Below are 24,657 nucleotides of genomic sequence, written 5' to 3'. Positions count from 1 at the left end.
CGGCGGTACAGTGTATTTTATTCCTCAAGACCAGTGTTAGAATGGAAAAAAATACTGCTTTCTATAATCTGGAGCCCTCTTTTATTTACTCAGTGCGTTGTTCTGAAGCAGAAAGATTAACTGACCATTTAAATTCCTTTGGGGGAAAATTGAAATATTTTTAAATAAAATACATTTTATTATCTCATCAAAACAGAAATACGCATTGCAAATGAACCTCATAAGGACTGCACACACTCAGGGAAATGAAAATACTCCTTTAAAGATAATGTTTCGAATAAAGTGGTTTTATCCCTTATTAGTAAGATTTTCTTTGAGCTGCAATTTGAGTGTAACCGAGAGAGAGGAAGGAAAAAAACAAGATTAGGTCTAGTTTCATGCCAAATGAATGGAGGAGATATTTCTTTCCTTTAGTAAGAGTGCGGAAAAAGGAGCTGCCCCGGGGTCCGCGCATCTGTCCCAGGGAGGCGGGCGGCCGCGAGCGCGCCGGTGCAGCCCTTCGTTTCGCCGCGGGAACCGAAACACCTCCCCGAGCAAACTCCGCTTCTGGATGCGGCTCTGTCGGGAAGGGGTTAACTGAGCGGCGCTCCCCCAGCCCCTAGCTGGAAACAGCTGGTGGGTTTTGTATAGCGCCGGTGAACTGAGCAGTCGGGGGGGAAAAAAAGAAGTTTTTGGCAAACACCCGGCCTCGCCGGGACAGAAGAGGTGGGTGAACTCAGGAAACGGTTTTCATGAGTAAACGGCGGGAACAATGGCAGCTCAGCAGGACCGGGAGGGCGACCCGCTCCCTCTGAATAGCTCCCCGAACCCCGGCGCTCAAAAGGAAGAAGGCCCATTTGCTTCTGGGAATCCAATAAGCTGTTTCAGGAAGGGCAAGTCTGTCCAGGCTGATGGAGCGGTGATTGACAGCTGGTTTTCATTACGGTGCCCATCGGGGGACGGAGGGAATTCCAGTGTTATTTAAGAGGTTAAGTAGAAATAAGATGCAGGTGACGGCCCAAGGCTGAGCATCCTGCACCGCTGGGCTGGTGTTTTGGGCAGAGCTTAGAGCGAGCAGGGGCAGGGATGGCTTTGCTTTGTAAACTCGGGTCCTGCCGTGACTCCGGAGGAGCTTAGCTGGCCACATGCATGAGGGGAGCAGGGAAAGGAGGTACTTCCAGGTGGGAATTTGTGGAGAGGTGCCTCCTCTTAGTGGTGAGGACAGAAGTCTGTCGAGTAGGTGCAGCATGGCGCTGAGATGTGCCTGTTACACGGCCCACCAGGTCTCAGCGCTCTTGGACTTCCCCGTGCGGGAAGAGGAGGAGGACGACAAAGCATGGTAGAAGTCAGCAGGGGCACATTGCATTGGCTTGCCCTTCTCCACAGCAGGAACCCAGGAGACCCCACAGCCTTTTCCGTGAGCCGCTGTGAGAGTATCCAGCTGTTCCTCAAAGCCACAACTCCTCCAATGACGTTGTGAAGGGGTTTGTGTACGGCTGGTGCCCTTGCTGTGGCAGCTGACTAGAGCAAATCACAAAGCATTTAGCTCAGTCAGAACAAATTTGATCAACTGCTGGCACAAATGAGAAGTAATTTTGAATTGAAATGTGCAAAGGCCCCGTAGGGTTGTGCCAGGTTTCTGTGATGCGCTTCTCTAAGATCTGAACCTAGCTTTAGAAGAAAAGGAAGATGCGGAAAGAAAACTGCATGACTACTAATTCAGGTTGTCTTGTGTTCCCGACCAGGAGGCATCTTTCTCCTGCCGTAGACCTCAAAGCTGAAACTAAAGTCTGTATCTAGCCTTACTGGGCAGAAGAGGAAAGGAAGCTTGCTTTGCAAAGCATCCAAAACACAACATTGCTTGCATAGACTATTAGCACCAAAATGTAGTTTCAACCCAGAAGTTTGAAGTAGATCTGTATGCATATTGCACACATTAAACGGTACAAACTTCTTACTCTTTTTCTTCTGTATTTTTGTTCTTTCTAAGTGCGCTGCCCGGATGAGCAGCGCTGGGTGTCACGGGGAGGAAGAGTGCTCTAGCCGAGGGGTCTGCTCCGAGTCGCTGTATTGATAGAATATTGCATGGTGCACGGTCAGATACAAGGCTGTAATTTCACCAAGAGATTCACGGATGGCTTGTGGATGGCGGTGAAGCTCCCAAGTATGACGTGTGCAATAAATCTGGCTCTGTGCAGAATTAGCGTGGGATTCAAAATGGTTATTTACCAGTCGAAGTTCAGACACGACTGTACGAGAAGTGAGCAGCGCTGTGCACGGGGCGTCGGGGAAGGGCACTTAGAGGGGAGAAGAAAAATACCCGCTTGCGTTGTTTCACCAGTGCGTTCCTGGGTGATACTAATGAGAATTGCACTTTAAATGCAGGATTGATTCGTGATGAGATCGGCTCTAAAGAGTACATTTATGGAATGATAACCTGATTGGTGGCACAGCCTCTTGAATGGCTGCCGGGGTCTAATTGGCATATAACGCACTATAAATTTATTAGCAGCTGCTGCTTTCTCATTGGTGGACCTTCTCCTGCTAACCACCAGGAAATTACCAATTTTCAGGAGTTAGTCACTCAAGTCGCACCGCGTCTGGGTTTTAAAAAGAAACCCCCATCGCTGCTGTTATAAATTCTGGGTTAGAGCCATCAATAGCCCTCTGAAAATCAGTCGCTTCGCCGTGGACTTCTCGACCGGAGCAGAAGGCTGTGTGTTTACTGTTAAACTTCCCCCGCCGCCCTCACTTGTTCCTCCTCCCTGCCGCACATCCAAGTTGCACAAAGACCATTAGGAGCTAACTAATCAGTTTGGCAGCCCTTGGGCTGCAGCTGCCACAAACCAGCGTAGGCACTTCATAGGAATTACAATTTTTTGGCAGTTCGCGTCCAGGGCTTTGATGTACTTATTGATACGTTCAGCCCTGGGGCACGTCAGGCAGAGGAGGACATACCCACCTTCTTTTTCAGGAGCATGATAGAAATATTCAGGAGCCAAGGTAATTATTTCAATTACTGCGCGTTTAAGATGTGCACTTGAGTCACAAATTAGAAAATAATATTCACATGTTTCTTCTAATTGGTAGCAGATTAGGGATATTGTATCTTTTTCTTTTTTTTTTTTTAATAATTTCCAAATGTCTCCTGAAGAGGGATCTCAGGCAAGTAGCTGCAAGAGAGGGGGACGCTTGCACCGAGAGCGCTTTGGCAAATGGCAGAGGAGCTTTCGTTTTGGCACGCGTCTCTCAAATCGCCCCGCATCTCCCTCCAGAGGTGCTCTCGAAGTGGAACGTCCTGTCATTTTTTGGCAGGCGTCTCCTGTGCATATTTTCTTTGCTGTCAGGTTTTCCGGGGGTTTCCCGTTGTTAAGCACCGAACGTCTGGCTTGCAAATCACAGAAGCCTAAAGGTTTGCAAGTGATTAATAGATGCAGGGGTCCAACTGGAAATCCCTCAGAGATACTCGAGTGCCATTGGGAAACTGAGTCCCTTAAAGTCTCTCCCTTTTGGGCACCACAATGTTACTTACCAAAGGTGGTATTCTGGCTTGGTAAAAGATGTATTTTCCCACACGCACACGCCTTTTCTCCCAGCTCACCTGTCTGTTTTGGCAGTGGAGTGTTCTGCCCTGATACTCTGCTGCGTTATGAACTAGGAGTGGCATTTCATTCCCTAAAAAAAAAAGCTTATTGGAAAAAAAACCAGCATTGAGGTTTCATTTAATAGGTGCAGAGGAGATGCCCAGAGATTGCCAAATTCTCAAAGATTTTTGTGGGTTTTTAGTGGTGATGGTTTCTCAAGGGTTTTTTGGTTTATTGTTGTTACTTGGGTTAATTGTTGATCTCCTTTGCTTTCTTAGAGGTGGGAGAAAGCAGCGATAATTTACCAATAGCATGTTTATATTCGTTGGAGGTGGTTTTAGTAAAGCGCCGAATGCCTGCAGCCTGCTAAAACTTCCCCAGGAGCCGGAGGCAGAGGGGATTCCCATCCCTCCTGAAAGGGGAGAGTGCCTCAGGCGCTCTGACTTGCCAAGGCAGGCGTCACTGTCACTAAATAAAAACAGTAGTTAAACAAAACGCAATGAAAGGGTCTGATAACACAATCCCTGTAGAGTCATTAGAATCAATGTTAGTGCAGAGGAGGCCGAAACAGTTGGAGATGTGACGATCGAAGGAGACTAAGTAGAGCAGGCAAAGGGAAGATGTGTCAAGGAGGAAGAAGGTACATGATACATCCAAAGCGCTCCATATTTTGGGAGCTGGTCACGAAGAGAAGCAGCGAGGAGGTCACCAGTGGAGAGGTGGGTGCTGAGCTGGTCCCTGCAGCATCTGCTGCTGAGCAAAGAGAACGTGGCTCATTGAAACGTTGCATGCTGGGGTTGTGTGGTTGCTTCCCATCCATCTAAGCCTTCAGCCCCAAATACGCCTTCCTTTTGCTACTGACTTCCCCCCCAAAAAAAGCATTTATTTTTATTTGCTTGCTGCTCCGAATGTGTTTTTCTTCGTAGTCTGCGCTCAAGTACAAAGTTTATTACTTGTGTTTTCTCTTTTATGTCTTACATAAATTGACTGTATAATGGGTTTTTTTCCAAATCCTCCAAAGAGTATCCTCTTTCTGCTTCTGCCAGAATTAAGGTAGTATCAAAGCCCCCTGAAAGAGTTTTCTTTATTTTTTTTCTTGCAAACCAAGCTATAGCATTGCTCAGAAGTTACTGCTACGAAAGGATCACAATTGTCTCGAATAAGTTTCAGCGTCTCCGCAAAGCATTGCAATTAGATGCTCTTCTTGCCGTCCCCGACGCTCAAGTAAAGCCCAAGTTGTGCAGCCCAGAACACGCGTTTGCCTTTCGGGTCGGCGTGCCGCCGTTGTGTGCCGAGCAAGCTCTCATTTGAGACCCCCTTAAGGTCAACCCCGCAAGTTTGTTAGTACTTTGGATAGCCCTCGGAGGCCTTTTTTGCTTTTTTTCCCCATGTCTTACTATTTATAAAGCATCGGTGCACTCATCGTTGTGCTACTTACCCCCTTTACAGCATTACGAGCGGCGGAGAAGCTCCATTGCTCTTCCTTCATGTGTTTACGACGTGATACGTTCCACAGCAGATCACACCAGCGGCCGTTCTGGGATCCTTAACGCGCTGTGATGGAGGCGCTGCGAGGCGCCGCGCTGCCGGGCGTCCCCGTTACGTGCCGCATCACGCTGGGGCTGCGGGAACCGCGCTCGCCTACCTCGCGCTGCCTCTCACCTGGCACGGATTATTGAGATTTATGCATTGAAGTGTTTGTACGGCGCTGCCCCCCCCCCTTTGAATACGACGGCTCCCTGTAGATGTGGACGTGAAAGCAGAAACCTGATTTTAGATGAAAACAGCCGCATTTTTAGACAGAAATAACCAGGAGAGCAGACTACTGTCATTTCCACAAAAGGTTTTCTAGTAGTTTATTTTGAATGCAGTTATCTATTCAAAAGCTACTTCCATGTTTGGGGCAAAAATTGAGTTCAAAATGGAATGTTGCTTCTGTTTCCTTTTAAAAAAGAAAAGAAGCTTGTTATGATTCCTTGAATTATATTTGAAATAATACTGCATTAAGTATATCCTTCCTATAGGCGAAAGTGTCAACAAAGTGCAAATGAATGGCATCTTCTGACCTCGGTGATCCTATATAGAACTGAAAACTGAAATTTGCAGGCTGTGTGTAGGTGCCAGCACAATGCAGTTTGGTTTATACACTTAAGACATCAGGTTAAGTAAGGTTGCACGTGAATAATGAAATGCACTGGGAATATTTTTGCAATTAGTATTCTCTGCAGATATATATCCCATTACCGCAATTGGCCAAGAAGCAAACATACTTATTGTTTGTAATATTTTCATGCTGTTCTAGAGTGGCTTTTGGCTTGTTTGTTTGTTTGTTAATATTTTTAGTATACCTCAGCGTTAAGGCTGACCACCCTGGACATGGGAGTGGTGTATGTATGTGGTCTCCTGTCTGGTGGTGGTGTGAGCCCTCCTCATGTTTCTGAGCAGGAGCAGTGGACTCCCATTACCCGTGAAAGGTATCTAGAACCACATAGTGATAACTTGCTTATTTGCCTTCTTTTTTTTCCTTTTTTCTTCCTTTTTTTGGTAGTCAGTGTTATGTTTTGGTTTGCAGCGTGCATAGCTGTTTGCATGCTTGTACATCAATATCTAATGTAAAAGGCGTTGGACCATGAACACACAAGTTTTTCAGCTGGGCATCAAACCGTCGGTGGTGGCAGTGGTCGCCCATTGCTGTTGTCTTCCAGATGCTCCTAAGGTCTGTCCTTGTCCATCTTAGCAGAAACCCATGGTCCTCCACTGTTCACAGTGCTTAATTTTACCTATTTTCACCAAGCTAAGTACTGAAAAGCCTTAAGAATCCACCGTTGCTGATTTCTTTTTCCTTTTGAATGTTGTTGGCAGTGTTGTCTAAAGATTTGGGGGGGGGGCTTTTGCCTTTAGTGGAAAAGTGCAATTTGCAGCATTCCTCCAGCTTTTTTCTTAAGTCTCCAGGGGTTGTTCTCACTTCACATAGTTACTGCGAACAAGAAAGGTCGGATTTGTAGCGAGGAGACTTTACCAGCTTGTAGGGCTTACAGTTGTCACACTTAAAAGCTTTATTCTCAATTTAATAAGCCTTTTCTTAGTAGCCGCGGTATTCCCTACAGTTGTATGTCACGTAGCTTTTGCTTATCTTTATACAGAGTAATATCCTCAGATGTGATATATTTTTTCAAGTGTGCCTTAAACATTATTAGATTGAGTGTTCCGCAATGAAAACGTAAGTTTACTGCAGTTTTATGTGATCTATCAGAGCGCACAATTGCAGGATATTTATCTAAGAAGCCTTAAGTCAGTAAACCTTGATGTCCTGGCTAGGCTGGTAATTAATGTTGTGCGGTAATAAATCCTGCAGGTGTCCAACACCTGAGGGCAGAGCTGCCGCTTGCGCCGTGGGTCCCTTGAAAAGGCAGCCTGGAAGCGCAGAAATAAGGGCTATTTTGGAGCCCTGCCTGGGGGGGTGCTATCGGGAGAGCGAGCAAAGAGAGGAGGCAGGAGCTGCACTGCATCAGCATGGTGACTCTTAAATACTAACAAGTGCCATTCAATATTAGAGAAACAAATTCAGCTTTGCACAGGCGAGAAATCTCTAGCGGTCGTGTACGGGAGGGCCTTTATTCCTCAAACATGCAACTCAAAGGAAAACAGACGTGCTGAGCGTGGTGGTAGTTAATGGTAGAGAACATGTTGGTCCATGGGCGTCGCAAAATAGCTTCCCAGAGGCGCAAAGGGCTTTCGGCATTCTTCCTACGTGAAGCCACCGTAGCGGGGTTTGCTCGACGTAGGTCTGACTTCAGGAGACCAACCTTGGATTTGGAGTATAGACTCGAGATAACTTTCCTGTGAAGGTAATAATTAAATCATCTGCAAGCTGAGCTCCCTGTGCTGCTGGGCCTGGAGACCTGTGGTCTGGAGCATCGCTCCACGCTTGTTCGCGCTGAAGCCCTGATAGGTACGTGTCGGCTGGTCTGCAGCTTTCCTGCAGGCTCCTCTTCGTCCGTCTGGGGTGTTTAACTTGTAAGAAGTAATAAGCTTAATAGGTTGACTTTATTTAATTATTAATGATCCCTCTCTGTCCTTACAGCTCATAAAACACCCTGTAGGTTGGCAAAACACTCACAATATTGATCAGGAGCCACAGAGATATTTATTTCCTCTTTGCCCCGGCGCACATAAATCTTGGTCCTTTGCCTCCTTTTCTCGGCACGCGGGATTTACAGTGGCCTGTTTCTCTAAAGCTTTCAGTAATTAAGGAATAAATACCCATCGGTCTTTGTTTGCTGTCTGGAGCCCTCTTGTTTGCCAGGGACCTCTATATCCCCCGTGGGCCCGTGCGCCTTCCCCCTTAGCAACGCAGCCTAGGAGAGAAGGCATGCATGCTAGGAAGCAGTCAACTGCTAAGCACTTACTTTGCAATAGAGTGGGGTCTTCTCCTGCGGAGAGAGGAAGCCCCTCTGTTTTCTCAGCATATTGTTCCCGGCTCCTCTTCCATGCCTCTCCTCCCAGTTCCTGCTTTGCTTGAGGCAGGAAGACACTTTGGAAATTCCTTGCTGCTAGCCCTTTCTTCTTGCCTTCCCGTCTTCTCCCCCCCTTCCCTTTCCCCGTTGCAATTAAAAATATCGCGGACCTTCCCCACCTTTTCAGTCCATCCCCCCCGCCCAGATGTTTCTCTCCTGTGTCTTTTACCCATCACACAATGGCCTGGAGGATCCTACCCAACGTGATGCGGTTTATCAGACCTCGCCAAGCTAATGACACTTCTGGGACTCTACGGGAGACGCATTGAAAGTGAGGTTGGGGGTTATGGGGGTCAGATTTACTTCATTTTCTCGGAACAGACACATTAACTTTGTCAACTGTCCAACAAGAGAGAAAATCTGGCGGTTGTCTTGCAGAGCTGGCCAGGTTACTACTACGTTAAACAGTAAATGGTTGGATTTTGGTGTGCAACCATACATGGTAACACAAGCACGGCACCCGCACACCCCCAAGGTCTGACTGAATGATGTTAACGGTAAGGAGAACATTTGGAGGCTTCCTCAGCTAAAGGTGTTTTTTGTGTTAGTAATAGATGAGACAAAATGTTGTAAGGGCATTTTAGTACTGTTGGAAGTGTGGAGGATAAAAATTTGCTTCCAAACACTTGCATCCAACTTGCTCAGTATTTTTGATGGTGGGGATATGGTGGGAAAATAATGCTCTGCCATAGTAAATACCTGCTTCCTATTACACTTCTAATGCAACCTTGCAAAATTGCATTCAGCCTCTTAGCAAGCAGTGAGTAATTTCAGGTAACGAGCGGGTGACACAACTCGTCATCCTCATGACCGCTTTGATAAGAACAAGCTTTACGCTGGAGCTGTTGAGTTTGGATGACAAGTTCTCAAGGCTTTCCACTCATGTGCTGTCGACTACGCAATAAATAGTAAGTCACCGTACCAATGTGGCTTTTATTGCCACTGTGTGCGTTCTTTTCTCATCTTTCTTCCATGCTTCTCTGCCAAGCATGTGTGAGGGACAAATGACGCTGGAGGTAGTGGAGAGGAAGAGGCTGGAGGAATGGGTGGGAAAGCCCTGCGACGCAGGAGAAGGGACCTGGGCTCCTAAAGGAGCATCTCCGGCACTACCGTGCAAGCGGAGAGTGCAGTGTCATTCCTGAAACAAGACTGTGCTCCAAGCACATCGGCTTTTTATATTCTCTCGTGCTACCTAGTTAGCCCTCCCCCCCTTGCAGTGCCCGGTATTTATGTTTCCAGATGATAATGATGTGATGTGGCTGGCAGAGTAATTTAAATAATTGGACATTATCGTGAGGAGCAAGCACCTAATTAGATCAAAATAAACTGAGAACTGAAATTTTCATCTGTTTCTAATAAGCCTTTACCTCCATACGGTGTTGCTGCCATGGCAGAGTTTTCATTATTCACACCACCGTGGCTTGGAGTTGACTCATGATGGAGACTCCCGCCAGAGCAAAGAGCTCGATGGTATTTTTTGGCCACAGTTTAGTAGACAGTTCCCTTCCTGGTGCTGTGGAGTATTTTGGATTCTCATTCAGTTGGGTTTGGCCCTTGTATAAGCAGTGAGGCTTTACGTTTGTATCGGCGGTGTCTGGGTTTGGATGGGTAGCTCCAGTGATAAAAGACTCAAAGCCTGATCTTACTAACTGTACTTCATGTGTCTTTAAATTTATTCAATATTTTATGATCTATCAATTCACATGTGTATATGCATTTAGAAAAATTGCAGCTAGCATGATCGCTGCAGAAAGGGTAAGTCCATTGAGTATAAACATGTGTTTCCCAGCATTTGATATCACAGGGAGCCTCTGAGCACTTGGTGTTGCCTCTCATGCTGGCTTTGATCTGGTCCCAAAAAAAAGGATGCCACTGGATTTTAGAAGTTTAGTAAATGAGCAAAATAATCTTGTTTTGGCTTACGGTTTTCATGTTAAGGCAACTAGAGCTGGAAGCCTTTAGTACTGAAGGGGTTGTCTGAAGTGGAAGTTATCAAGATTGCAGGTAAGGGAAGAAAATGAGAGAAATATTTACTGGCAGATGTTTAATTGTACATTTATTTTTAGGGATTGGTTCAGTGTCTTTCTCCTGATTAGTTGCTCTTTCTCTCATTTCCTCGTACTCTTATTCAGCTGATTTATTTAAAGGTATGTCAGTGCTGGCTGAAATGAAGCACTGTGCCTCCTCTTCCTGCTTATTGCTGACCGCTCCAATAATTCATTTTTTAGCTCATTAGCTAACGGGGGATGTGAGCAGTGGTCCTCCGGGGGATTGGAATGAGGTTAAGTGATCTACTGCTGACAACTCTGCTCTTGGACTGGCCTTCCTTTGGGGAAATGAAACCTCAACCAAGACAAGCTGTGGATCCCCGAAGTGAAATTGTGGCATCAGAGAAACAATTATAGTATTTATGTCTTGGTGTCATGATTTCTAAGGTGGATGGGTAACAAGGAGCTGAAGCCGTCTTCCAGGAAAAGCCCCAGAATTTTCCTGTTTGAGATGAAATTGCACCGGAGATGGGGAGAGGATGCCTGGCGATGGTGGCTTTCTAGATATTTGCTCAAAAGCGGTCACTCTAAATTTCATCCGTAGCCGTCCATGAGACATGGGGGAGCAGGCATCTCCTACGTCCGTGATGAAGTATTGTTCTCTATGAGGGGATGCAAACGATCTACTGGACCGTTGGATAAGCTCTAAATCTCATTTGATAGCTGATGCCAGTGACATGCTGCCCCCAAATGTCTGAGGCTTTTAAAACACCTTTATTTTGTCCGTGATGGTTGTCGCGTGTATCCCTTCCCACCCGAAGCCACCAGAGGAATTTGGGGGATACTTTCCCAGTCAGTGCAAGTCCAGTGGTAGAATCTGGACTTAATTCCTTAAGTCTTTTGGTGCCCTGGGTGGTCAATAATTACTGGGCAGTTGTTGCAAAACCAGAAACCGAAGTGTGGGAGAATAACCCACCTGAGAAGGTTGAACGTCCAGCTGATGGTAGCCCGGTGGCACAGTGTGCTGCTGCCTGTAGGAGCCTGCGCTGGCCAGGCGTGTCAGTGGATGCCCCCGAGCACCCCGACTTCACTTGCTGCCCAGGTCTGCAACGAATTTCCTAGAGTTAAGGAAATCCTGGCCGGAGCGTGCAGCCCGCGCTAACGCAGAGCGATTACGGGTTCCTTTATTATACTGCAGGAGAAGGCTTCAAGGAAGGACCGTTTGCACCCTGCTCCTTTCCTCCCCCTCCTGATCCATCAGCAATACAGGTAGCAGCATGCTCCTCTTTCTCAGATTTATTTTTTGCATCATTTTCTGTTCTCTTCCCAGCCTTTGGAGACAGTAGGGTAATTAATGTGAGCAGGACGTGGGTGTTAGGGTCTCTGTCCTGCTCTCCCGCAGCCTTCCAGGAGCAGCAGGATCACCCGGCGGGACTTGCCTTCGCGCTGCTCCCCTGCAGCCCTGGCAAACGTGAAATTTGTACCCAGGAATTTGTGAAACAGCAGCCTGAAACTCGGCATTCGTCTCCGTTTCAGTACGTGTCATAGCGTTACTGTTACAATTTAGGGCGCATTGTGATTAGAATTGGGAGATTTGTGTAAAACAGCTTGTTTTCTAAACAGAAAGCAACTTCTGCTCAAGCCGTGGTTATCGCAGCAGCTGATGCTGGGACCGGAGCCAAGAGTAACTATCGCTCAAAAGCTGGTCTGGGGGAGAGGGGATTCATTTGCTGACTCTCTCTCGACGACTCTAATTTTTTTTTGTTAGCTGCGGTGCAGGCAGAAGCTGTGTTTGAAGCGTATTTTGCCTTTAGGATGTATGAGCCTACGAGAAATAAATCCCCTAAGCCCTGACGTGTGCCAGTGTTGCAGCACAGCACAGGTTGAATCACTTCATTCTTCAGTCTGGCACTTTTAAATGTGCAGTGGATATATTGGTTATACTTTCAGTACCTTTATGCATATTAATATATATGTATATATATATATGAGAGGTTTACTAAGCGCTCTTGATTTGAAGATATGCTAGAATTGGGTTGATGCTGGAGCTGCAATAGGTGCAATGGTTAAGAACAACTAAAAAGCCCAAATGCCGCCATCCATCCTCAAAGCACTGCTAGTGTTTTTTACCTTAAAAAAAGGCAAAAAAACACACACACAAAGGACACGAGTTCAGGATGGGAATAGTAACAGAAGTCCTTTTCTTCCACCTCTCCAGGGTGAGCACCTGAAACGATAGCCCCTTTATCAGATAACCTGCCATCAAAGGTTAATTTGCAACTCCCCAAATGGTTTTTGTTTTTTTGTGTCTTTTAGGTTGCAGGTTTGATTTAAATGAAGGGCTTTTTGTGTTAATTTTCTGTTTGCACTTTTTCTCCAAAAAATGCCTGTACCTGTTTGTAGGGTAAATTGTGCCGGGCAGAGAGGAGTGCCTGCTTTGGGAAGCTTTGCCTGAAAGCAGCCCGGGAGGTCACAGTAAGGGCACTCCGCATGTACCAGGAAATGATGCAAAACTAATCCAGATTTGCTGCTGGAAGGATCTGTTTACATAAGTATTTAAAAACAGATTAGGGCTAACCTGACACTAGATTACTGGGAGTAGTGTAAACACTGCTGAAAGGCGTAAACAGAGCTTTTCCTTTTGTACTCCGGAGGGAAAAATATGTCACCAGGAACGAGTTGCCTTGCTAGGTGATGTGCACGGTTTTCACGGGCCAAACGCGTTGCCGAAGCTGGTGGGCAAAAGGCGCCTCTAAACGGGAATTTGTCTAGGACTAGATCTCTTAAAGCCCATAAATGCACGTTAATTTTTTCAGCGAGGAGCTTTTGATAGTTGCTTGACACATCAAGAGGAAAGAGGGCTTCCGAGCATGGTTCGGGTGGTTCGCGTTTTGAAAACCAAACAGAATAACCTGCCATGTTTCTTTTGCATTGCAAAGAAATGCAAGCCCGGGTGCAGGCAGGTCTCCTGAGGGGTGGCAGTGCTGTAGCCTGGTGGACTTTAATCTCAACACACTCTCTTTCCTTTGGCTTCCCCAGGGACGAAAAAGAGCGCTGGATACGTGCGAAATACGAGCAGAAGCTCTTCCTCGCCCCGCTGCAGTGCCTGGAGCTCTCTCTGGGCCAGCATCTCCTGCGGGCTACAGCCGAGGAGGACTTGCGGACGGTCATCCTGCTCCTCGCCCACGGCACGCGGGAGGAAGTGAACGAGACCTGCGGCGACGGCGACGGGCGCACCGCCCTCCACTTGGCGTGCAGGAAAGGAAACGTGGTCTTGGTGCAGCTCTTAATTTGGGTGAGTGCCTGCTGCGCGGGGATGGGGCCGGAGGTCCTGGGCTGCCCTCCGCTCGGACGCGCTCATCCGGCAGGGCGTCCCGCACCTGCGACCCACCGGCTTCGTGAAGTGCTCCATCTCCTCCAGAGCCTGGATCTTCCTTATCGCGTGCTCTGAGGAGACAGCGCCTTGAAGGAAACGTGCCTTTTTCTCCCTGTCTGCTGGTACTTGATAGAAAGCAAAGGAGAGTGTAGAAGTGAGGACGGAGAGATTTCCCTAGCACCGGAAAAGCTATCTGAGAATACCACTTTTACATATATATGTATATATATATATTTATGTATGTATATATATATAAAAAGACTGTTCCAGGTGTGAGGATCTCCCCGTAGAAACGTGTACATATGTGACCCATGCCCATAGTTTCCAGTCTGCTCTCCTGCCTTCTCCTTGCTTTCCCCTCCCCATCCCCAGCTGAATTGAAACCTCTCCGTCCTGAGTCCGTCCCCTCTGTTTTACGGCCCCGTTCGCCCCAAGGCTTCCAACGGCATCTCTTCTTTCCGCAGTACGGCGTTGACGTGATGGCCCGCGACGCCCACGGCAACACGGCGCTGGCCTACGCCAGGCAGGCCTCGAGCCAGGAGTGCATTGACGTTCTCCTCCAGTACGGCTGCCCCGACGAGCGCTTCGTCCTTATGGCGACTCCGAATTTGTCCCGGAAGAACAATAACCGAAACAACAGCAGCGGAAGAATGCCCACCATCATCTGAGGGACTCAGTCGCATGTTCGCTGACCTGAATCACACCCGCAGCCTCATATTCCTCCATTCCCATCACAGCTCTGCTCTGTGAGTCTGCAAACTTTCCTTTTCCCTTTTCCCTTCGGTCCATCCCTGTCCCATCCAGAAACGTCGCCTCTGGGGAGCGCGAGGGGATGAGAAGGAGCAAAAGGGGCTGCAGCGAAAGCCTTTGTTTCAGCGGACGCTCCCGAACGCTGGCGGCGGCGAAGCGGCGGTGCGGGAGCGAGGGCGCGGGCGTTCGCCGGGACGGCGCGCGGGAGCGCTGGCACGGCGGGCTCTCGGCACCGGCTCCACGAGTGGGGCAGGAGGGGTGGTGGAGGGAGCGGCGAGCAGAAGCAAGAGGAGAAGCAAGACGAACCGGCAACTTTCCGTAACTGACAGTTAAGCACATCAGTACGTTTCACCTCTACCAAACGGAGCGCTTGGATTTCATTCTCTTCTCTGAAGAGCTTGACGGCATAAATCAGAAGCAAGCACAGAGTTTGTCAGGTTTGAAGCTCCTATGATGGTATGTGTCAAATCAGTTGTAGCTAATCTGTCCAGGGAGAATACTGGCTTCATTACACTTGTATAGTTGAGTTCTTCCAGCATTACCGCTGTTTAATAGAACATGATTAGTCATCACGGAGAAAAAAGCATATTAGCTGAGGAGGTAGTTACATGGCACGCTTCGGTGATTGCTTGGATGTGATTGCAATATTCTTAGAAGCATCATATTATCTCAGACATGTTCTTTCAAGCCCTTGGAGCCCTCCTTTCTAAATTCACTGTCATAATTTAGTATCTGTTTAATTTTTCAGTCCAAAGAGAGGAAATGAGTTGCTGAGTGTTATTTGACTGCAGTCTCCTTGGTGTAAAAACAAAATGGAAAAAATAAATAAGAGTAACTATGAAACACAGAAAGGAATAATGAATACTGCTAAGGAAAAACATTTCAAGTACATTTAGTAAAATTAAGAAATGCATTAAAGGCTAATATTTTTTCAGCCAGCAGAAATATGTTCTGTCCTTTTGCCAAGGTAAACGTGTTGAGTTTTTGGTCACTCCTGTGATGCATTGCCTAACTTATACAGATTTTGTATTGTGTCTTTAGATTATATGTATGTAAAATCTATTTGAATAAAAAAAGTCATAAGTATGAATTGGTTTTCTTGTACAGAAAAAAGATGACATCTCTGTTAATTTATAAACTGTAATGGATGTGAGCTAAATAATGTGCAACTAGTTAGGATCTGTGGATTACTGGTCACTGTACATTGAAAATATTCCCAGCAGCGAACTCTCTGTTTCCATTGCAAACCTTTGAAGAACATATCAGAATGAGTTTGTGGCACATTTGGCATTAAAAAAAAAGTGTATGAGACGTTTTGGAAAGGAAAAGAGGCTGTCGCTCAGCCTTGTAAATATATTTTACTTCAGAAATCACCAAGCTTTCACAAGCCAAGACAAAAAGCCATAGTCTAGCTGTGTGAAGATCAGATTTGATTAATTCCCGAATTGATAGCCGTCACCAAGGCGGGCAGGGCATGGCTGCTTCGACTCTGAACTTGGCTGCTTTCGGGAAGAAAAATGGCTTGTGAAAGTAGCCTGGACAGTTCATTTGAATTCCAAGTTTTAATATTTGATTTGATTATTTTGGTATTGCCAGACAGATCCTAGCTTCTGCTCTTTCCTACGGACTAGGATTCTGGTGCGGGGAAGCAGGCGGTAAGGCTTTTGGCGGAAAGAAAAGTGATTTTTTTTTAAGTGGCATATGGCAATGTGAAGCTGGGGGAAGGGTATATCACAGGGAAAGTTGAAAACTCAACTGAATTAGATGGCAAAGGAGCAATTACATGAAGTCAGTGAGGTGCACACAGCATAGTAATTTGCAAATCTACCTGCTCCTTCTGCATTTCACAAGCCTTCGGTGTTGTTCCTCCTTGGGGCTCTGTATTTCAATTGACAGACAACCGGGAGGAGGATAGCAATCGCTAAATAAAATGTGTGTGGACAAAATGGGAAGGGAAAAAAATGTACTCTGGCTGTCTTCAGGAAAAAAAAAAAAGAATCTGAAAATGACAGATTTGGTGTAAAATCATCAAATCAGAGAAGAAAAGCAAAAAAAAAAAAAAAAAAACCCAAGGTGAAAGCAAGAGAATATCGATCAGCTTTTCCTATTCTGTAGTGTTCTCATTTTATATTTTGTTGTTGAATAGAGCTTTGACTATTGGGTGGGGGGGATCTTTATGAACCAGCCTAGGCTAGTGACATCACGTGTGGTTCAAAGGCTACAGCTGATTCTGCTCACGCTGGGATTTTTTTGGTTGTTGTTTTAAATTTGGGAGAGATGTCTGTTATAATTACCATTCCTCCATCATTCACGTGCAGCTCCCTGATCTTAGGTACTTTGCTCGGCCGCAGGGCGACGTGTCTAACGTGCAGCCGAAGAAGAAGCTGTAAAGCCCACGGCGTCTCGGTGCTCACCAGCTTTACGCCTGTAACAGGGGACCCCGCGTGGATTCGGGAATTGAGACTCTTGTTCCCAGAGGTGCTAGCTGCCTGCTGTTCCCCTTGGGACATCAAGGGCATTTTGCGTCTGAAAACTCAACTGCTGCGCTTCAAACGCGTCGTAGAGAGATTTGCCACTGTTGAAGTTCTCAGTACGCGTTCCCTTTCAGAGCTGGTTTTACCTAATTTAAAATATTTTCCGTGTGTAATTTAATGCTCTCTTTGGGCCAGTTTCCTCTTATAAAGCTGAGAAGGATGCTTGAGAAACAAGGGCAACCAGGCTGTCTTGCAGATTTTGGGCAGAAGAATTAAACACTCCTTGGATGAGAATTTTCCACAGGAGAGCCTTGAAAAAGCATAGCAAGATTTTTTTTCAGAAAGGAAATTCCACGGTATTATTGGAAGAATGATCCGGGCAATCCAACTAATAACCTCATACTTCTAATTAAAGCAGTAACACAGTTGTTCTTAGCCTAACCATAGTTTTTCCTTGGACATACAGGAGTTGGCAGTAACTGTGTGGAAGGTTTTGCCGAATTTGTGGTGGCTTCCCCAAACGCTTGGGGTGCTGCAGGAAGAATACCCGGTTGTGCGTACGGTGGCATCTGCTTCGAAAGACGGGGAGGTTTCCAGCCCCGTCTCTTTGAGTCAGAGGACTGTGTGCAAGGTGGCCTGCCATTGTGGGAAACGGGGAGGTAGGCTTTGGAAGGTTTTGTTCCTTTTCTCAGCAATCCTTTCCTAATGCCGGCTGCCTTGCTCCACGCACACGTGGTCAGCAGGAAAGACGTTATTGGACGCAGAAGGTGAACAGGTCGTGGGGTCTGTCCTTGTGGGGCCAACGCTGTGGTGGCAGTCAGATGGGTTTGGTGAGGTGGCTTTTAAAAGCTTCTTAGCACCTCCTGAGCTGGTGGGACGGGCTGCCTAGAAAGGACCTCCAGTCAGTGTGAACTCCGTCCCCTGCTTGTTGCGAGCTCGTTACAGTGTCGTCAATATGAACTGTGTTTAAAAATGAGAGGAAAAACCCAAACCTTTCCATCTGGTGTTCCCAGTCTGTGTTCTGAATTTAAAGCCTGATGTTCCATTTGGTATGGTGCAGCCTACTTTGCTTCCTCGCTCCTAGGCTTGGGCTGGGCACAAGGTGTGCCGCGTTGCGGTCAATAAGCCGCTGACAACCTTGCGTGCGGTGGAGAGCGCGGATGGAGGAACATCTCCGTTGTAGCTAGTGCAGCGGTGCTCGGCGTTGTGAACTGAGGCCTCTAGGCTCTGCGCGCTTCTTGGGGGATGCGTTCGCACATCGCGAAGGATGTTCTTGAAGCCGTCCACGTGCAGAAACGGGCAGTGTGCACTGGCGCTTTCAGACTGCAGGAATTGCTCCCGTTGCTTTCAGTCTTTGAACCGGTTTCCTGCTCCTTACCTTGCGTTGAGCCCCTCTCGTTGCTTTTAGGGAGCCCGCTTGCCAGACTGTTTACGCCCTTGGAGCGTGTTATGAGCAAATTAAAAACAAATTGAAATCCAGTCAATAAGAAATCCCAGCAGAAACAAGTTAGCTAAATTTGTTTCTGTTTTCTCAGAAAATGGAGTCTATGGCTATGGTTTTCATTGTCCCCCCCGTTTAACCCTTTTCATGATCCCAGATACCTGTAAATGCCGCTTCCTCTGCACTTTATCCACAATGACTAAAACACCAGGAGTGAGTCAGCCTTTGCTATTAACATCAGCACTTTTCTTCTATTTATTTTAAGCTGATTGCTGTTGAACCGTAAAGATGAGTCGGATCCGTAAATCTGCGTCTGGCATCTGGACCTTGATATTCCCAGAGTTCAGTAGGGCTTTGCTTCTTGTCACTGTTTGTGTAGAGAGAAAATCCAACCTTGGGAAAATTCAGGGTTGTGCCAGTGCGGAGATTTGATCGAGGGAACCCATTAGCAGATTGCCGATTTTGTGGCTAAAAGGAGGCAGAAGAAAAGCTGTTTCTGGAGAATCTTGGTGTAACCTGAGCTAGGTGCTGCTCAGAAAGCCAGGTTAGCTGTTGGGAAGTAGAGAGGATTTTAAGCGTTTCTACTTGGGCATCGTGTATAATAACTGTGTAAACATTAATGTTGTTTAATTTGCTGTCTTTCCCCATTTCCTTAAATTATGTGTGTTAGTGCAAAAGGCTTTAGCTGCACTCGGAGGTTTCCCCTGGCAAGAGGGAGTGGAGTAACGTAGGGAGAGGAGTAGAGGTATGAATGCAGATACGGTCTTAGAAATGATCTCCAGCGCTGTAATGTAGTATAATGAGATGATAGGGTTTTCAGATAGCTTCATCTTTTATATTTGTATGGAGACCAGGAAAAATGAAGTAATTTGTAGTTTGTAGTAATAGTGGAGACAAGCACAGATTTCACGAGAGGGTTCGGAAGGAGCCCTTCACAAATGTCTCGGGGAGCCACGTTTGCACCTTACCAGGGAACAAATGTTCATTTTAGCTGGAGGTACTCATGCGCAAGAATGCAAGTGTCAGGGACCAAATTTGGGGCAGCTTGTCTGGAAACGAGAGAACTTGCCCGTTCAGCATTTCATTGGCAAGCGCCTTTGTTTCCCCTCTGACGACTGTTACTGTCATTGGCACGTGGGATCTCTGACCGTTAGTCTTGGATCCTCAACATCTCCTTCCATTTGGGTAGACTTGTGGGTGAAATTTGTTGCGTAGAAAAACATTTTTGGACGTTCTTCTGTGTGCTGCATAGTTTTTTTTAAAAAAAGGCACTCCAGACTAAAGTTCTTTTTGATCAAAGTAGAAAAACGTGAAAAATGTCACAAATTAGAAGATTCTGCAATGAGGTTTGATGTCTTGAATTTTAAGCTGCAAAAAACAAGGTTGGTTTAAATGGTTTTATTAGAAGGGAATCTCCTGTTTGGGAAAAAAAATGAATAGAGGTAATAGAGCAAAATATCCAAAGCTGTAGGTAGGTAGATTTGTTGTGTTACGATACTCTAGTTTTTGTTTGTTGTTCATCAGGGGCCAGTTCTTCAAGTGTATATTTGGTGATCTCATCTCATGACAGTTTATCTTGAGTTGACAGAATCTGTCTCACGTTTTTCATGGAGGACATAAGGGTTTTGGCCAAGATTTTCAGGAGCTGCGAATAATTCCTGTTTTGAGAGAAGGGATTGCATGATTCCTGAGAACAAGATGGGGGTTTGTAGAGCATTTTAAGCCCCAGATCACTAATCATGCTTTTGGTAATCTTGGCCCCTGTGTTTCATTTCAGGTGACAGCAATATGTGGGTGAATTAACTCCCATAGTTCACTCTTGTTCCCTGGATGTTGGGGGGACTTTCGTCCGTGGGCAGATGAAATAAAAATGTCTTTGTGCGTTTCAGCAGTTTTAGCCTCTTCATCAATGTCCGCCTATCTCCAAAACCTCTGTGGCATATTCGCGTGGTAGTGGTCAGTCGTGCTGACACGCGAAGCTTCAGCTGTCTCTTGGCCATGACCTTCTGGATGTGTGTTTGCTTCCAGTACTAAGAGTTGACTATTTTGCAGTGCTTCAGAGCTAGTGATTTTTAACTGTGTTATGTACAAACCGTGGAGGGGGGCGGGAGGGGGTCTTGTAGAGGTCTAACGGCATGCGTTGGGGATGACCATGTTGCTTGCTGGCAGGGAATGCACCATCAGCTATTTTGTGTATGCCACGTTTTATACAGAACTGGGGGGGGGGGGGGGGGGGAGTTGGTTTGTTTCTGGAAAATTGTCCTGTCCTCCTCATCTCCCTCTACCTGTAAAGTTAGGATGGCTTAATACCGCGAGGACAACTACACTGGAAACTTGGAGCAGTCCCAGCTCCTCTCAAGTAGCTGACAACACTTCCCGCTCCTCTTGAATTACCAGGTACAGGGAGTAAAAGCCCCAGCAGTGCACAGCTTGGTCGTGTCTGGTCTGTGCTGAAGACAAGCCCCAAGCTCACGCAGGGCTGAGGAAGGTAGTTGCATTTTTTGGCGATGATGGTAGGTTGCTATTTGGCAAATCGTTCCTGGATCGGGAATCCGAGTGAAATCATGGTCGAGTTGTGTTGGCAGAGCGCAGAAAAGGTGGTTGGACTCCTTATGTAAAGGCAGCGTCTCCTATATGGTTATTCCTGCCTGGACTGACTAATTGTGCTTTGCACTCTGTATGCATATGTGTGTTTATATGTACCTGTGTGCTCTACATACCGCTGTTGGCAAGTGTGTAAATGTATGCAGCCGCATTTACACATTTATCGAAACCATAGCTAGAGCCCGCTTTTCCGCTCGGTGTTTTCCCATGTGTGATCTTCCCGATTTGTCTAAATCCAGCTATTTCCAAGCATACAGGAGGCACGCGCAGGCTGGGGCGCCTGCTCTGGGTTACGCGGGGCGATACGGGAGAAAGCCGGGGGCTCTCGCAAGCCATCAAACAGGTACCTGGCTCGTGCAAAAATTCAAACAGGGACGCTCGACTTCAGAAAACCTTCAACTTGGCCACCGGTACCGAAATACCCACCTTGCCTTGGGATAAGGAAAAAAATCCCGTGTGGCCAGCGTTACTGTGGGAAAAAGAGGGGGAAGGAGATGCAGAAGGTGCCAAGGGCCTTATCTGTCTGGGGGAAGGAGTGGTGCGGGACCAAGCTTGGCGAGATGAGAAGGACGGTGCACCGGAGCTAGGCAGGGCGCGTCGGACGGGAAGCACGGCCGGGTGTGCCGAGAGGCTGGGAGCAGCATTAGTTTCCCCTCCTTGCCCCTGTAGCGAAATAATTCCTTTGAAATGCTGTTGAAATGTTGCATTTTTTCCTACTTAGCCGAGTTTCGACTGGATTCAAAGCATGCTGAATCCACTGAGATGGTTTTGCCGGTCTGCAGGGAGAACAGGACCTAACCGTCCTCTCAAAGCACAGCCCTTTTCTCTGTGGAAATGCAAAGTTTCCAGGGGACCACAATGAAGCACACGCGTTTGGTCCGGTTATCGTTTCCTCTTTTCACCTCGGGAGTGGTTTTCCGCTTGTACCCAGCTTGTACAGGTGGCCGCACGAAGCGCAGGGGCCCGGCGACGAGGAGGAGCACCGCTTGCTTGGCGCAGCTCTCGCCGCGTCCGGCCGCTCGGCCCCCGCGGGATTCGAGCGTATCCCTAACCGCGCTGCCGCGTCCCAAGCCCAAACCACCTCGGAGCGGCACGCTCGGGCTCAGCGGCGCACAGGGCCGTATCCTGACCCCTCCGAAGTCCGAGCTTGGCCCCTGGTTTCGGCGGGGTGATGGTTTGGTGTTGGATCTTGCCGGCACCTTTATTTTGGGCACCGCCGTCGGCACCGCTTGGGAAGCGGTTGACATATTCTAGATCTTCTTTATTCCTTAATACCCCGTGCCTGACCACCAAGGCTTGGCTTTACGTTCGGCAGGGTTTAGCCCCAAAGTCGTTCAGGTTTTCCACGTTGTGATGTTCGTTTGCTGGAGGTGCCGGCCGGGATGGGGGGAGAGGGAGCCCAGGCGAGCAGGGACACCGCGAACTGCGTTTGGGGTAGAGGCAGAGGATACCTAGCACATGGCAGACTTTACAGCAAGGGTTTTTTTTTTTTTTCTGTTTCTGTAAATAGTAATGTATAAATGATGACAAGACAGTGTGGAAATTATTAAAAGATGCGTCTTTTGTTGTTGTTTTTATATTACCTCATTCAGCAAGTTTGTTTTACAATGACTCAATGATGCTTTATTTATATTGTTTGTACTGTAATTAAAACGATTGACAAACATTTCACTTTGCTTGTTGTTTCATATGATTTTTGTTTTGATTAAATATGCCAGTTTGTATTATGTTTCCCTTTACTCTCTCTCCGCGTTGAGATTTTTGTGTCAGCTGTACAGTATTCTGAATAAAAAATAAATAAAAGCAAAAAAGGAAAAAAATTGTAAAGTACTGCAGAGAGGGACTGCTATATTGTATAGGTCTCTTTCTAATAAAGACAAGAAAACATGTTCGTCACAGCTTTGTTCTTTGCCTGAGTCTTCTCTGCAGCGTTCTTGCGAGATACCTGCCCTGGCCCTACTTCCTTCTCGTATTAATGATGAGATACTGTCACTCTTTGCTAGTAATAAAGATGAAGTATTATCTGAGACCTGGGATGTCAGAAGAGCTGGTAATGGCGCAAATTGATAAATTAAAAAGCAATAAGTCACCAGGCTGTAATGGTGTATATCTAAGAGTTCGGAAAGTGCTTACGGACTAAATGACAGATCTGCTAGCAAAAATATGCGATCTTTCATTAAAAACAGTTACTCTCCCAGAGGAAGAGAGAGTAGTAAATGTTGCACCTAGGCTTTAAGAGTCTCTGGAGGAGATCCAAGGAATTAGGCCAGTAACGGTTACATCTGTATCTGCTAAATTGGTTGAAATGATCATTTAAAATAAGAATAATAAAACATCTTTAAGGTCATGATATGGTAAAGTCTAATCACTTCTTTGAAGGAAAATCATGGCTCTCTATTTGAATTCTCTGAACAAGTCATTTAAAGCAGTGGACAGTAGATCGCTGATTGATGCTTATTTACATTTTTAAAGGTCTTTGACAGAGTTCGTCATGAGAAGAGACTCAAGAAGCTAAGTAGGCACTAGGGAAAAGACAAACTATTGCCATGGTTCAGAAGGCTGAGAGATGTGACCCAAAGGGAAGCAAGAAATGATCGGTTTTCACCAGGGTAAACCGTTGACTAGCCACGGGCCAGAAAGGTCCCTACCGAGATGGGTGGGTCTCAGCAGAAGGCTATCGATAAGGTTAGTGGTACTGGTGGATGTAGAAAAACTCCGTCGTCAAGTTGTGTGTGGCATTGCAGAAAGGCATATCAAGGTGGGTACATGGAGAACAGCAGATAAAATTCAGTAGTAGTTTAAAGAAAAAAATAGAAGCAGCTTGCATTAATGGGACAAAATGGAAGATGACTTAAATAATGTGTCCTGGGGTGAAGAAAGGAATGTAAGATTTTAAGATACAGAGCAGCACCATGAACAAGGTGAAAAATGCTACTGTTTGACTACCTATGCTTGTCCTATTTCGTGAAAGACATGGAGAAATCAGGAATGTTCAGAAGTTAATAGAGCTAGGAAGAGGTTGAAAAAGTGGTGATTTGCCTTAAATAGAGACATAAAGAGGGGGATTTAATAGCTATAGATAAGCAGTGGAGAGAAAATGGATTGGGAATGTCCATTTTCTTGGTCTTGTGACAGACATGGTGCACGGGCTGATGCCGAAAGGCAGCATGTTCAAAGCTGGTAACCAGGAGTAGAGGTGGTCCGATGTGTTACCAGACCGGAGACCTTTCAGCAGTGGGATATTGCTCAAGAGAAGAACTGACCAAGATTGAGAAGGTGAGTTTGCATCTTCACGGACCGAGCAAGACTGCACAGAGTATGGGATGGAGGATTAGTTTTCTGTTTTGTGTCTGCTTGCATCTTGGCCAACGTTTCTTAGTTCTTTCGGTTATTGCATATCCCACCTTGCAAGGGGGTCTTCCTCACCACGGCAATAGCATGTGCCACGGAGGAAGCCTGTTGCCCATGACTAGTCTTTCAGCTACATCCGTGCTGCCAGGAACTAGCTTGGCAGGGGTGGTGTGTGATTTTGTTCCCAGGTACGGGATGGAAGGTGATGTTTGTGCCCTCGACACAGCCGGTTTCTCCTTCCTACCCTGCTGGGAGTTGGGCAGACCCCATCAGAGAAGGTGCTGGGAGAGGCAGCAAAGCCTGTCGTGTGGTGTGGTGGTGGGGCAGCGAGCGTCAGATGTGGCTGGTCTCCTTCCTGCAGGGAGTTGCCAGTTCTGCCCTTTCCGTTGGGGATTTCTTGGGGGTTTGTTTGGATTTCTGCTTCCTTTCGTGCTCTTCGATTCTCACGGTGCTCCAGGGAGGCAGCACCAGCACTGTGGGGGATGAAAAATTGCATGACCCAAGACAGTTTGCTTGTGGATTGATTTTTTTTTTTAAGTGTTTTGAGTCTGAATCACTGCTTTGTTGTGCAGCAACCGCGAGGCTTTGTTCTC

General features: G+C 46.7%; 1 protein-coding gene across 4 annotated transcripts in view; it reads left to right on the top strand.

Moving 5' to 3' along the window:
- AGAP1 (ArfGAP with GTPase domain, ankyrin repeat and PH domain 1) overlaps nt 1-22,611 on the top strand; it is a 394,511-nt gene extending 371,900 nt beyond the window's left edge. For all 4 annotated transcript variants that reach the window (XM_026104675.2, XM_026104674.2, XM_064515404.1 and 1 more), the window contains 2 exons: nt 13,108-13,363; nt 13,909-22,611. In XM_026104675.2, coding sequence (XP_025960460.1) covers nt 13,108-13,363; nt 13,909-14,112 — 460 coding nt within the window. In that variant the 3' untranslated portion in view covers nt 14,113-22,611. The remainder of the gene's footprint in view (nt 1-13,107; nt 13,364-13,908) is intronic.
- The last annotated feature ends 2,046 nt before the right edge of the window (nt 22,612-24,657 follow it).

The sequence above is a fragment of the Dromaius novaehollandiae genome, chromosome 7 (genome assembly GCF_036370855.1).
Source record: "Dromaius novaehollandiae isolate bDroNov1 chromosome 7, bDroNov1.hap1, whole genome shotgun sequence".
Classification (NCBI taxonomy): domain Eukaryota; kingdom Metazoa; phylum Chordata; class Aves; order Casuariiformes; family Dromaiidae; genus Dromaius; species Dromaius novaehollandiae.
Note: the sequence above shows the minus strand (reverse complement) of the source record. Positions and strands in the feature narration are given on the sequence as shown.